The sequence below is a fragment of the Amblyomma mixtum genome, chromosome 8 (assembly GCF_055824585.1).
Source record: "Amblyomma mixtum isolate Tamu chromosome 8, ASM5582458v1, whole genome shotgun sequence".
NCBI lineage: Eukaryota > Metazoa > Arthropoda > Arachnida > Ixodida > Ixodidae > Amblyomma > Amblyomma mixtum.
In genome coordinates this window covers 22003201-22017501 of record NC_143019.1, presented here as the reverse complement: position 1 = coordinate 22017501, position 14301 = coordinate 22003201, and the positions used below count along the sequence as shown (strand labels likewise).

At 46.1% G+C, this 14301-nt stretch overlaps 2 protein-coding genes across 2 annotated transcripts in view; one reads left to right on the top strand and one right to left on the bottom strand.

Annotated features, from left to right (window-relative positions):
* The window catches only part of Rat1 (5'-3' exoribonuclease 2 Rat1), a 91087-nt gene extending 87599 nt beyond the window's left edge, over window positions 1-3488 (bottom strand). The window contains exons 1-3 of the mRNA XM_089556809.1: window positions 3364-3488; window positions 707-788; window positions 213-340 (exon numbers count right to left, since the gene is read on the bottom strand). Coding sequence (XP_089412935.1) covers window positions 213-340; window positions 707-781 — 203 coding nt within the window. The 5' untranslated portion in view covers window positions 782-788; window positions 3364-3488. The remainder of the gene's footprint in view (window positions 1-212; window positions 341-706; window positions 789-3363) is intronic.
* A 247-nt stretch (window positions 3489-3735) lies between these two features.
* On the top strand, window positions 3736-9808 carry LOC149331675 (general transcription factor 3C polypeptide 1). Its single transcript, XM_089556808.1, has one exon. The coding sequence runs from the start codon at window positions 3857-3859 to the stop codon at window positions 9650-9652; it is 5796 nt and encodes a 1931-aa protein (XP_089412934.1). The 5' UTR covers window positions 3736-3856; the 3' UTR covers window positions 9653-9808.
* Window positions 9809-14301: the final 4493 nt, after the last annotated feature.

The window sequence follows — 14301 nt, the reverse complement described above, 5'->3', positions numbered from 1 at the left end:
TCTTGTAGCTACAAGAAAGCGTGCACAGTAAAAATGCCAACAAACTTCTCTCAAACATACGAAACAAAGCACTACCCTTCACACAAATGCACTACTGCCTGCTATGTTATTCATGCACACTTGTTGCATTTAAAATGCTCGGCCAAGCACTATGTCAGCTGCGCCAAGGCTGGAAAGGTCCAGGAAAAACACTAACAAAAATGCAAACTTACTTGTTTTCTGGATGACAACAGGGGTGAATGATGCCATTCATGTCCAAGTACAGGTTATCGAACTCCACATCATTCGGATTTGGTTGTGTCGTGTCCACGGGGATCTTGACACCATCAACGACCTGAGGCTGAAGTTATTAAGAAAAAAAAAAACAAGGTAAATTTTCCACAAAATTATTGAAACTTGCTAAGCTGCTTTTCAACATTCTATTTCATGTCCTCATCAAATGCATACAGCAATGAAACATTTTTGCAACAAGGTGCTATCCAGTATTACCTGCCTTTAATTTTTCACTGCTGTTCCAGTTTTCTATAGTGAAATAAGATGGCACTCCTTTACTGAAGGCTCTTCAAGAGGACCTGCAACTTTGATGCTGAAGGGTTGCTTATTTAAATGTCACACATAATGCACTATAACAAAGCTAACCAATACTTATATATTAAAAAAAAATGAAGCATGGTTTTACAAAGCCCATTAGTAATGAAAAACTTACCTTTTCTTCAACGCAGTGGGCAACAATAGATGGATATTTCCTACTTAACCACCTGAAGAAGGCTGGAACTCCCATCTTTTATATAACTGAAAAAGATCATTGGGGAACAGGGATAGCATTCAGTCTAAAGAGGCGACTCGGAACACTCAAGCCCTAAGATAATTCTTCTGAAGGTGATTGGCAAAGCAAAAGCCTTTTCTTTTTCTGCCTAAGAGCTAAAAAGAAGGTGCTAATCAAAGATGAAAATTTTACAGCTTGAACTGCATGGACATGAATACAGTTTACGTGAGATCACAAAAACAATTTAACAAAGGCAAGCCAACAAGAACTTCAATAGTGAGAAGCTGAGAGCCACTACAACCTTGTTGACATCATGAAAACAATTTAACAAAAGGATAACAAGGACTTAAAAGTGAGAAGCTGAGAGGTACTACAACCTTTACTAGGAGTTCTGCTTAAGAACTGCTAAGGTACTGACATTTTGTAATGAGCTTAAGGGACTACAGACACCATATTTTTGCTTGCGTGTTTTCTCCCTTCAAATGATGCGTTAACATTTCAATACATGAATTACCGCATGATATTCACCTACGACTGCTAAATAATCTATAATTTAAGTCCTCCTTGTCACTGTTTCAGTTTCATCAACCAAACGATGGCTGTGAAGTGTAGTTCACACTTAGGTCATGTTGGGTGCGAAAAAAAAAATGGCAATATAACTGCTGATACATTGTCTGTGGTCATTCAAGCTCTTGAAGCAGGCTGATTTAAGTGTTATAGTGAATTAAAACCATGTACCAGCATTTATACTGCAGGTTTTTCTGCGCCTCACATGACCTAAGTGTGAACTACACGTCACAGCCATTGTTCGGTAGATGAAACCAAAACAGCATAAGAGAAAAAATTTAATTATAGATTATTTAGAGACTGTAGGCGAACACCATGCAGTGATCCATGTATTCTAATGTCTAATGCACGATTTGAAAGAAATAAACATGCAACTAAAATTTTGTGTCTATAGCCCTTCAAGCGTGCACAGCCCTATAACGGAAGTCTCCAACTCAAGCAACTTTTCTTTTTATAACAACTTGATCTCACTGCCATTTAGTTATGTCTTGATCATGTACTGTTCATTATCCAAAAACTGCCACCATCAAATGCTCTTTCCATATTACCCGTGCCCCATGTGCCCTAGCTGATACTGATTCTAGACAAGAAAAATACGCTTTCAAGCCTGGCACCCAATTATGGAACGATCACGTTCACAAAATTGTCAAAAAGCCCCGCTCCTATTGGTTGGCACGGACTGGCGGACGTACCGACCAATTGTAGCAAGGCTAACTGATCCGTTTTTGATAGGTTTGTGATCTGATTACTCCGTAATTGGGTCCCTGGACATAATAGCAGATTAGCACATATCATCTTCATGGTCTTATCGTGAAAATTTTAAGCAAGGTTTAGAACTATGGGGATCATGTTGCATACTTATCAAGGTTTGTTTTTGGTGACAAGTTCAACATAGATCCACAACACAGATCTACAAGACATAGATCTACAAGATGATTCAACTTTTACAGACAATCATGAAACACAACTAATCAATATGGCACACATCGCAAACTGAGCCAAAGCTATTCCACTGTTATTCATTCTCTTCATTCAGATGAAGATGACTTTAAGTATGGGAATTTGGTGCTATGTTATTATTATTATTACCCAAGTTTACCTTCCATTTCAGTGCCTAAGACATGCTATGATGCACACACATGCCACAGTAACTGACACCAAACTCTTGCTGTTTCAGTTCAAACTTTGGTGAGCTACTGTTTTGATTCATGCATGTTACATTCCTGTAAATCCGCAAAGAAGCCAGCAAAATACACTCGGGGAGATGAAACATGCTGACACTGCATACATAGGCTGATACCAAGCCAACAAACACAAACAAGCCAACAGCGGGACTCAAAATTAGTTAAAAGAACACGAAACTGGCGCCGTGTCGCGGCCTGGACTAGCGTAAAATGTGCCTGTGACGTCACTGCGTAGTTCTGTTTGTAAACTCTTGTGGCCCGTATACGAATCTTGAAAAACACTTCAACACGTAGGCTTCCCGCTCTGCGGTGGCAACTGCAGGCAACGCGGGTGTACAATGAACTGCAGTCGCCACCGCAAAAACACGAACAGCGGCTAGCGTGACAAACTATGCAATCACACTTTAGGTCCGACAAAGCGAGACGAAAGCGATAAGAGGTGCAGTTAGCAGCAACCCTACAACTGAATGAAAAACGCACATCTGTGACTGCTAGACGAGGACACATGTAGATAACAATGCCTGACAAAACTTAAAAACAGGTAAATAGTTGACACTGGTCCAACTCGGTATGCGACGGCGTCAGTAGGCAAAGCTACAACGATTTGCATGGGTTAAAGAGGTCTCGCCTACACATTAACTACTGCGGTGACTACTCCAAATACTACCAAGTACGTTATACAATGAAGAAATAGTAACCATGCAGCTAAAAGTAAACAGTAACAGCAAGGAGCCTTGCGAAACGCACACCGCGCATTTTGGAGACGCTAAGCGATTCAGTGCACAAAGGAACGCGAAAATATTCAAAAAACCAGAGTAGTCGCGGTCGTATACTCTTAGCGCTTACCTTGCTTCTTCGGGAGCTCCAATCCTGCCGGTGTTTTTCTCGCAGATACGATCCAAATTCACACCACTGGCATAACCGCTTCCACCATTACCACCAGCGCTTCGGAGCCCGCTGGCTACCCAAGATCGATTCCAATCCAGGCTGAAGCCAAGTAATAATAGCAATGCCATGTTACCCTTGCACTTGTTTGAATTATTTTAGCCTTTGCTGCCACCGTTTCTTGCACCTTACTGAAATAATTTTATGTTCGTATTAAAACTTAAGTTTTCTAAATATGCATTCGGCTTGAACGATGCCTTCGAAGTAGTACGATCCGCAGACTACACTACAATCCGATGAAATCCGATTCATGCCGATCCGTGAAAGCTGTGAGGGATGGCGGCGTGCCCGCAGTGGTCTGCGTGCGCGTTGCCCTTGTACAGTGTTTTGCTGATGTTGTGCTGCGCGTTTGGCATTTTTGGCCGGTAGTTTAGCTTGAGAGAAAAAGATAGCGATGGCCACCGAAAACGACTTCTACTCGTGCTGTCTCGACGAGATAGCGTTGGAAGGCCTCGATGGCATCACGCTACAAGCGCTGTGGGTGCGGCTGCAGCGGCGGCCGAATTTCCCACTCTCCCTGGACGACAACTCGAAAGCCTTCATTTGGCGGAACCTCATTCCAGAGCCTCGGCTTCGCTTCTACATCCTCGAGGAGCCTCGCATGGACCTCGTTGTCTACGACCGGTACCAGTATGTCGATGCTAGCACGGGCTATGTTGTCGAACCGTCCGTGCTTCCTCCTGACACGTACCCCATCAAAATGGTGAACAAAAACGGGCTTCGCGGTTCGTGCGCGACGTTCGACACGCGCAAGGACGTGAGTAACAATATCCGACAGAGATGCCCGAAACTGGACGAAGTTGTGGCCACGTGGGGGAACAGGCTTGTCATTGTAGCCGACCAGTTAACGCGCGAGCGAGCGATCCTCGGCTCCTACAACTCGAGCAAGGACATGGACTTGACCGACATGAAGTACTGCATCGTGGAGCGCATCGGCCGCTCTCGCCACCTCGGCGAGACGACCCAGGGCAAGCAGGACCTGCGCGTGTTCAACACGACCCACGCGACCATGTTCATCGTGCGCAAGCAGTTGGTGCAGCGGAACCTCATTACGAAGCAAGATTTCGTCCTCAAGTGCGAGAACAGCGGAGCCAGGAGCGGCTTTCTTCTCCACCTGCCGCGTTTCTATGTCGAGGTGAAGACCAAGAGCCAAGTTCTCACCAGGGAGCTTTGTGCCTTGTTGGAGAGCAAGCCAAACAAGCGTGAAGTGTCCACCAAGCTTTTCAGCGAGATGGGTCTGCCCCCCGCGGTGGCCAAGAAGCTTGTCACTTCCTGGGCGTGCAAATATGTGACGCGGTATACTATGCTGTACAAGGAGTACTATCCAGACTCTCCCCAAAACGAGTGGTTCACAGTGAACAATCAGTTGCGCAGTGTTCGTGTAATTCAGCTGAACACCCCTTGTGATGACGACGACGACGACGCAGAAGAGGACACCGAAGGGAACCTGGCCGACAAAAGCACCGGCCTCTTCTTCCATCCCAAGAAGTATATGTATGACCGGCCGCGTTTGGACCAGGCTTTCATGGAGGTATACAACTCTGGTACCACTGGGATGACAGCGCGTGAACTGACTGCAGCTTTGATAGCAACCCGTCTGGAAATCCGGAATCTTCTGAAAGGGTTGCTAACTCAAAAGCTTGTGGTACCATACAAGGAAGATGTTGGTAAACAGCGTGTGATCAGGTACTTTTGCCCGGAGTTTGCCACGAAATCTGATGTGCACAAGAGGTTTGCAGCTGAGAAGAAGCGAATGTTGGAGCAGCCAAGGGCAGAGGCTCCAGCTGCGAAGAGGCAAAAGAAAACCGCTACACCGGCCAGTCCGACAAATTCAGCAGGTCAGGGCGAAGCAGCCGAACAAGCTACGAAAGCCGAACCAGTGGAATTGAAAGAGTCAGTAGATTCTGGAGACAAAGATGAGACGAAAGGAGCAGCTGTGACTGAAAAATCGAAGAAGAAGAAGCCGAAAAAGGCCCAAGACGTTGCAACTTCTTCAACTCCAGCCGCTTTATCACCTGATGAGAGTGTGGCCACTTCTAGTCTTGAGCAACCAACTGTCAGTGTTGAGACATACTCAGACTGTTGGTTCCGCAAGGTGAACCCATCCTCGCAAATTATCTTCCCATCCTGTTCAGACTTCACAAGCCGGAAACCTCTGCAGCGCATACTTCCCTCCTACAAGATGCTCGTGAGAGCAAATAGGATCCTTGAATTTGTCGCATCCGAGAAGCTGGTCTCAGACCAAACAAAGCTGCTAAAGGCAATGCAAAAAGCGGAAGTAGCCGAAGGCTCGACAACAAAGCTGGACAAAGTTTCCCTCGAGCGGCTGCTTTACAAGCTGTGTAAGGGTGGGTACCTAAAGTCGTTCCGGATCGTCATGAGGTTGGAAGACAGGGTTAAGGAGCTGAAGCTGATTAGCCTCCCAACCATCACCATGGAAGATGACATTGTCAAGATGACCGTGGAACAAGCAAAGTTCAAATATTTTTCCACCCCAAGGGAACCCAAGAAGCCAGAGAGCAATAGCAGCAGTAGCAGCCCAGTGACTGAAAATGATTGCTCAAAAATGGTCTACGACCCATCTATGGGGCGCTACTACGGAGCGCAGCCGAAGTTCCGCAAGATGCATCTCTGCTACATCTTCATGCACTACCTGCTGTACACTTACGACGGTGTTCCACAGAAGCCGCCACCTGATGACCCTACAGCTCCTGTGCGGTACCAGAAGGAGATCAGTTGGAAGATGTTCATTCCTCCTTTGACCAAGAGTCCGACCACACCTGAAGGATGGGTTTTATTTGGGGACCTGCTGCTCTCCCTTCCACTTTCTCTCTTTGTCAAGATTGCGAGTTCAATCAGGCACAAAATTGAAGGACTTGAAGAATACTTGAACGACAAGGTCAAATCCCACTACCTCATTAGGCACTTGCCTGTGAAACTGAGGAACGCACTACTGTTTGCCAGGAGGTACATCTACTCAATCCACGAGACGGTTAAGAGGTTGTCATTTGTGGGGATGCTCACTTTCGGGCCACAGCGGTTGAAGGAGAAAGACCAGGTTTTCCTGTATCTCCACCGGAACTTGCGTATCAAGGACACAACCGCCTCTCGTCCTGGCTATCATCAGATTTCAACAGACATTGACTATCCAATGAGGCATTATTTTCTCGAAACGGAGCAAGACGTCAACCAGTTCTGGCTGGAAGTAGAAAACATTTGCTTGTGTACTCCGCTCGGAACAGCACAGTCTCTGCACGGGCAAGTTATTGAGCTGCAGAACCTTTACAAGAAGCCAGACATGATCGAAGCTTGCAGGAACAGAGAGTTTGGAGAAGAACAAGATGACGCCATTGTGCCTGGAGATCAACTTGGTGCAGCTGGCTTTGATTCAGCACTGTTTGCACATCTCAAAAGAAACTGGACCCATCCGTCTCTGGTTCCTGGAAAGCCACGCATGTCAGTCGCACAAAGTGAGAAGGGAACGCCGAAAAATGCAAAGCCGCTTCAGAAGATTCTCGGCTATTTGGACAGGGCTTCCAAGGGCACCGGAAGCGGGGTTCTGCCAAAGCAGAGCCGAAGAGCACAAACAATTTCTCGCATGTCTGTGTATTACCCGAGAGATCCAAACAGTGCACCTCTGGCTGTGCCTGTTGTGAAAGGGGCTGCCAAAGCAACACGTGAGCAACAGCCCAAGAATAAGGCTGTGCCACGCAAAGATTGTGAGAGCATCATGAGAGTCATCAAGCCTAGAAAGCGTTCTGCGGTTCGCAGGCCGTACTACGACGACAAGGACAAGGCTGCGTTGAAGCAGATGAAGACCATGAGGGTGTCGTGGTCATCTCAAGAAGACATTGTTCTTCTCATGTGCAAAGTTTGCTCTTGGTTCTTGGACCGGCATCTAGACAAGATGGTGGTGCCATTCACTGTCATCAGAGATGTCCTAAACGAGCGCTTTCCTTCGCTGAGCAAAGACAAGACCTCACGAGCATGCCAGAGGCGGCTTCGCTTTATGCTACTCAATCCAGCCACAAAGGCAAATGCCTCAGTCTTCCTGTGTGAAGCACTGCAGGACCAGAAGCTTGTGGAAATGTTCCACGGGCCCAAACCAGTAAAATCTGATGAAAAGCAGTGGGAATCGATGTTCAGAACTGTCCTGGATCACTTGATGACAAAGTTCAGCAAGAGTTCAGAAGAGCGGCATCAAGCTATCACCCTTCCTGACACCCTTGAGGAGCTGAAGGACCGCTATGAAATCATCGTTAGTGGTCGGGTGGACCCAGAGACCTGGTCTTATTCAGAGCCCCACAACATAGTCGACATCCACTTCATCTCAGTGGCAATGGTTATCCTGGCATCACTTGCAGCCGATGACGGCAAGACTAGCTGGGCGCTGATACTGTACAAAATTTACGAGCAGTACCCTGACAAGCTCGTTCGTTCTGTGACCGCTCGACTGAGGCACAATGGTGTCATCTCCAGAAAGCTCCCCAGTGCAAAGAAGCTGTTCATTTCTCTCAACCTGCCTATGCTACCATTTTGGTTGTCCCAAAAGTTTAAGTTTGAAATGACGCGGCGCTTCTCTCCAGCGCACGTGACAGCAATGGGAAAGCTTCTGCTAGAGCTCTTGGCCGGGCACCGGAGTGGTGAGGCACGTACATTCGAAAACAGCATCGAGCCGGCATATACTCCACTGCTGATCTCCCTCCAACTCATGAACAAGCTCACGTTCAACATGGAAGTGCCGCAGGCGATTGTTGATTTTGACAGCAGCATCACTGACATTGCGCAGCCGCGAAAAGTGTCAGCTGACAGCTCTCTTGCAGATAAAGCCACGCTCAGTGACAGGGCGAAGAGTCTCAACTTTGACACGGCAGGTTGTAACGCCAAGACATCTCGCTCGTTCCTGTACATGTTAAGGCAGGACATGACAAAGGCGCTCCAGTATGACTACATGCGTCCGCAAGACTACGCTGTCATCAAGTCATGCAAGCTCGACTATTCACTCATCGACGAGGATCTTGTTCCAGGCTGGACTGTTGAAGAGCCCACAGACAAGTCATACACTCTGAAGGTCCGTCATCCACTGTATGACAAGATTGTCCACCAGCAGCGTACCTGTCACAGCGTAGACATCTGCGACGCCTCCTGGACAGCCGAAGAGCTTGCCAACTTGTACAGGCTGGAGGGGCGAACTCCGGAAGATGCTCAGGTTGGGACTGAAATCTACTACTTTATTCTCAAAAAGGAACAGCTCGGAGCTCCCTACTCTGATCTGAGCAACACTTTTCATTTGGTCATGGACAGTGCGACTCTCGACTTCCACCTTAATTTCCTGGTCAGCAAAGAAACGATACTGCAGGTTGGGGTCACCTGCATCCGCTATGTCGCAATCCAGCACTGCAAGCCGTGGGTCGTCCGCTCTTTCAAGATCCCAAAAGATATGCGGGCCTACACTTCAGCCCTTGGTGAACAGGAGCACATGCTGAGAGCCAAGGCGAGAAAGGTGGCTGCACAAGACATACCTGATGTAGCAGGTGGCTCAGCTGAGAGTGAAGCAGAGAAGACTGCTCAAGTCGGTGAGGATGCTGCTGGCCGTACTGCAGAAAGCACTTCATGCCCTGGACCCTCAACATCTCATGCTGAAAGTGCTGACAAACAGGATGCCAGTGCTTCTAGTGTTGGCACGGACACTGCAAGCAGAGCTGGTGGGAGAGCTCCCATCACACGGAGAACAAGAGACAGCAACAGCTGCTGCTTGAAACGCACTTACTATGAGGCAATGACTAAAAATATCAACATTGAGAGTTTTGAGAAGATCATGTACATACCGAGGTTATGGCGGAAGCCTGATGGAACGCTGAACCGCCCAGTTTTCTTACAGTTCTTGTCAACGGTTTTGACTTACGTCTTGGACCATCCTGGAGTGACTGAGGACCACTTTCGGAATGGCTTTTCTCGCCAGATTGAGCCGTGCGTGCAGACGCTAGATGTGTTGAAGATTCTTGAACAAATGGGTTGCATCAGGCGATTCTTCATGAGAAAGGACATGACGGCCAAGTGTGGCCTCTTTTCCAAGCGGCCTCAACTGGTTATCAGTGATGAATATTGTCTCGGCGACGTTATTTGCTACGAGGGTACCGTAGAGGCCCTTGTCAACTTTGCAGCTTTTGCAGCGTATTTTGTGAAGTAGGTTGCATACTGAAGTGTACGTTAAGCCCGTACCATTGTATTTGTGCATTTTCCCAAAAAGCTACCTGTGATTTTTGTACAGAAAAAATGTATAGTGGTACGGAAAAGAATCACGTATTGTAATATACAGGCACCCAATAAATTGTGCTTTCTATAAGACTGGATCTGATATGCATCTCACAGCTGGCAATGCACATTTAGTGCGTTGGTGCACTTTATATTCGGTTGCATTTTTTGCTTAAGCTCTGCTTGAAGTCTAAGCGTGCACTTAAGCCTGTAGATCAAGTATGGTAGGGTGGTAAAACGGCTTCCAGAAACTTTAGAGTTTTCCACTTTAAGTTGTGTGGACGCCTGCAAATGTGCCTACAGTTATGCAGTGTCGAAAAGAAAACACATTCTTGTTACATGCCTTTATGCTCTGGCTGTTGGCAGTCATGTATTCAGCTAATCATATCTGACTACATTGATCTGGAGGTAAAAGTTGCACAGCCTCAGTTCTTGTTGTTCTTTTGGCCTGTAGGGAAATGTTTAAGTTGCTTCATTGCTGTTATGTACACTGTTTGGATTAACGCAACTTTGCGACCCAGAGTGTGCATCAGAATGCTTAAACAGACTGAGAACTAATCAAGTTTTTAGGTTGTGGTGAAAAATAAAACGTTCCGCCTCATACTGACAGAATGAGAGCTGCAGTAGCGATAAAATATTACATTTTTAATTTGGCTTTGCAAATTGCATTAAACAAGCTGAAGGGACATTCTGTGGTGAAACCTTGGTATCAGTGTATCCCAACACGTGACCATGTCTTGATAAAATATGGCCTACTTGTCAAGTGCATAATAGTTTTCTTTCAGAAGTGTTCATCTTATTATGGTTTATGCTCTCATCAGCCCATCTTTCATTGAGATGGTATGCTTCCTTCACATCACTGATGTATTTTTTTAGGTTATTGGTACTAGACGGTGCCACAGTATTCTGGATTTCTTAGTTGAGGCAGCCACTATCCGCTAAATCTGTCACCAGTAAGACAGGCGTCTTTGTGCATAAAAATGCAAGTAGACGCCGCTCTGCACTAGAACTGCTCAGTCATTGTGTGGAGGTTAGGGCCATATTAGTTTCTGGTTCCTCACTTTTGCCATGTGTGCAATCAGTATCACACTTGCTGATCATGGTTGCCAGCATCAGGATACTTAAAAACCAAGTGCACCCACTGATCAAAAAATTGTCAGTAGAAATCCTCTATACAATTTCTAATGAAACCATTGCAGGGTTCGGCACTTTGAATGCTAAGCTGTTCAATGCACAGGAAAAAATTTGAGTCCTTAAAATTCGGTTGTCGCTGTCTGTCGCTGTCTTTAAAACTCGTTACACAAAAATTTACCTTGCCTAGCAGAAAATGCAGCATTACAGGAGTCATCATCATTAGTATGACTTACAAAAGCTGCTTTTTCAATGAAACTAGCCTCTTTGACTTTGAAACCCGGTAATCAATGGATACAGGCCTAGTTCAATTTGCCCATGATATCCCTTTAAGGGAGTAATTACTTATTACCACCCACTCTAGCATCACATCATCCACTTACTTCATTATCATCCACATGAACTAAGCAGCATTACTTTGTACAGCTGTATGTATCGTTATCATCAGCCTAAGCCCACTGCAGGGCAAAGGCCATAGTCGAAACGAGCCACACGGCATGGCCCAGAAGCAAACCACCCTGGGCTCTAAACTTTTTGACAAAGGCTCTACTTCTCCATTTCATCTGTATGAGTAAGATGACAGTTGCTAATTTTCTTAGGAACAACGAGCTCTCGGCTTGACCAATGTAAATTCTCACAATGGTGTATAGGCACCAAGTTTAAATTGCATCTTTTCTTTTTTGTAATGATGCGTCGGAAAGTACTATACTTTCGTGATATTCGCTTACGACTGCTAAATAATTTGTAATGAATTTTTCCTCTTACCTGTTTTAGTTGCGGTTTCAAAGACGAATGATTGCTAGAACGTCAGAGGCCTGTATAGGTCACGTGAAGCATGAGAAAAAAATGCGATTGAATCAATGCTTCGTCATTTTAATTCACTACAATGCTAAAGCCAGCCTGCCCAAAGAGCTGGAACACAATGAGCGAAGAAGCCATTATATCGCAGTCTTTCTCTTGCTGCACGTGACCTTTGATGTCATAGCCATCACTTGGCTGTTGAAAACAAAACAGATGAGAAGAAATTCAATTGTAAATTATTTAATGGTTGGAGGTGAATACTGTGTGCGGATTCATGGATACTAATTTCTTTCTCATTATTATGAAGAAGAAAACATGCAAAGAAAAATAAGGTTTCTATACTCCTTTAAAAAAATCTGGCTACGCAATACAAATGCACACTTGCACCACCTTTCGCATGGTCACTCTGCACACCGCTGTGTGTTTCCTTAAATAGCGTCATGGTGCATTTTTGGTAAAGTGATATATATATATATATATATATATATATAACAAGCCATTTTATGGGCACATGCTGTCATACAGCACCTATTTGCATAAGCCAGCCAGAGCAGCACTAAAGCCAAAAATTATCGATAAAACATATATATATATATATATATATATATAATTTTTGGCTTTAGTGCTGCTCTGGCTGGCTTATGCAAATAGGTGCTGTATGACAGCATGTGCCCATAAAATGGCTTGTTCAGCGCTTTGAATTAATGAAAAAGAAAAATGGTTGCTTATTTTCTATAGAAAGTTGGAGTAATGCTTTTACAGTGCAGGGAACTGGCCCCATTTGAGAATGTTGCACTTGACACCAGATGGTTCCAGCTAAAATCAGGCTTTGTGGTCCTTTAACTTGTGGGAATGCTCTTGCTACATTATATATGAACCTCTCTGGTTCCAAATATGTAGTGGTTAATAAGGTCTGGTAAATCTCACTGTTGGCATTCTCGTGAACCAAAGCCTGCTAAAAAATAAACGCTGCTCTGAGCTTTCCCGAGCCAGCCTGGGTATCTTCAGCGCCGTGTTTCTGGCACACCGTTGTCGATGCCTGCAGCCCACATTCTCTCATCACCCCACGTATGTACCTATGAGCGCGATTCAGGCGTCCACTGACCCACGGAGGCAGTTATGCGCTCTTCCTTTCCTTAAAATGAACGCCGACGGCCTATGGCTTCAGCGCCGTGTTTCTGACACAATTAACGTTGTCTATGCCAACGTATGCAGCGCACATCTGGCTCAGTGGTTAAGGCGCTCGTCTGAGCCGGAGTACCCGGGTTCGAACCCGACCGCGGCGGCCGCGTTTCGATGGAGGCGGAACGCAAGAGGCGCCCGTGTGCTGTGCGATGTCAGCGCACGTTAAAGATCCCCAGGTGATCGAAATTATTCCGGAGGCCTCCCCCCTACGGCACCTTTTTCTCTCTTTCTTCTTTCCTCCCACCTTCCTCCCTTACCTACAGCGCGGTTCACGTGTTCACCGAGATATGTGAGACAGATACTGCGCATTTCCTTTCCTCAAAAACCAATTTACCAATTTTACCGCCACGTAGCTTAAAACACGATTGAGGTGTCCACTGTTCCAAGGGGGGCAGTTACGCGCCTTCCTTCTGCTTTCCAAGCTCCCGATCCATTGGTTTCGCAGGCGACTAAGGTGTCCACTGCTGGTTACGACGGAGACGCCGCAAAACGCAGAAACGGGCGCCAAAGAGCTGCGCTCTAAAATCGCGTCATGCCAACCATATGCCGCAGAATGTTCCGGATGGTTTCATACGATTCAGCTTTTCGTGCCGCATAAACTTACTTGTTAAGTTGGGGCTTAGCTCACGGCAGGGATTCGAACCGGCAACCTATAATCGGGGGATTCGTATCATTCGCGGTTTGTTAATGCGTCATCTCCTTCTTCAAAAAACCAATTGTCGGTTTGTCCGAGCAAGGCGTCGGCCGAGCCGAACGGGCGATGGTGTTCCGTGGACAACCTGGCAGCGCTGCAAGACGCTGCCGCGTTTCACTCTTAAAGGCGAAGCTTAAGCGCCCTCGAATTTTTTTCTTGTAGAAAACTTGGCCCTCTCTCCCTCGATACTCGTAGAAAAGCAGACCTGGGCAATGAAGAATGGATGAAGCTGTAGCCGATTCGTTTATCCACAGGCGCCTTGTTGCCTTTTTCAGAAACCTGCCTTAGTGTGTAGCAGTGAATTTTCATTTACTGCGGCCATTTTGCAAGCGTTCAAATTCACAACGCTGCACTCTCATTCATGACATGCCACCTCTTATGGCGCACAATTTTTTTTTACTCAAAGTCACATGCGGAGACTTTTGGAAAAACAGAGCAAATAGAGGTGTAACATTGCAAGGAGGCATTTATACAAAGAAGCGCGCACAGCTAACTATAGTGTCGGCGAAAAATTGCACCCAGCCTTCTTGGGCAGAGCGAAAGGGTGAAAACTTTTAAGGCGAAAGCCTTTAATGCCTCATCGTTGTCGACAGAAGGCTGCAGCAGATGCTTGTCAGAAGAGGTGTGACGCTTTTGACGGGTGTCCACGGAGATGAGACAGTTACTGCGTACTTTCCTTTCCTCAAATACAATTTTCATTTTCTTCATTACGGCTCCTCTTTATCTATCTTCTTTCACTCCCACCTCCCTTCCTCTACGGTGCGGTTCAGGTG

What these genes read in the sequence shown, in the direction of transcription:
- LOC149331675 (XM_089556808.1), top strand. Translation starts at nt 3,857, where the DNA reads ATGGCCACCGAAAACGACTTCTACTCGTGCTGTCTCGACGAGATAGCG.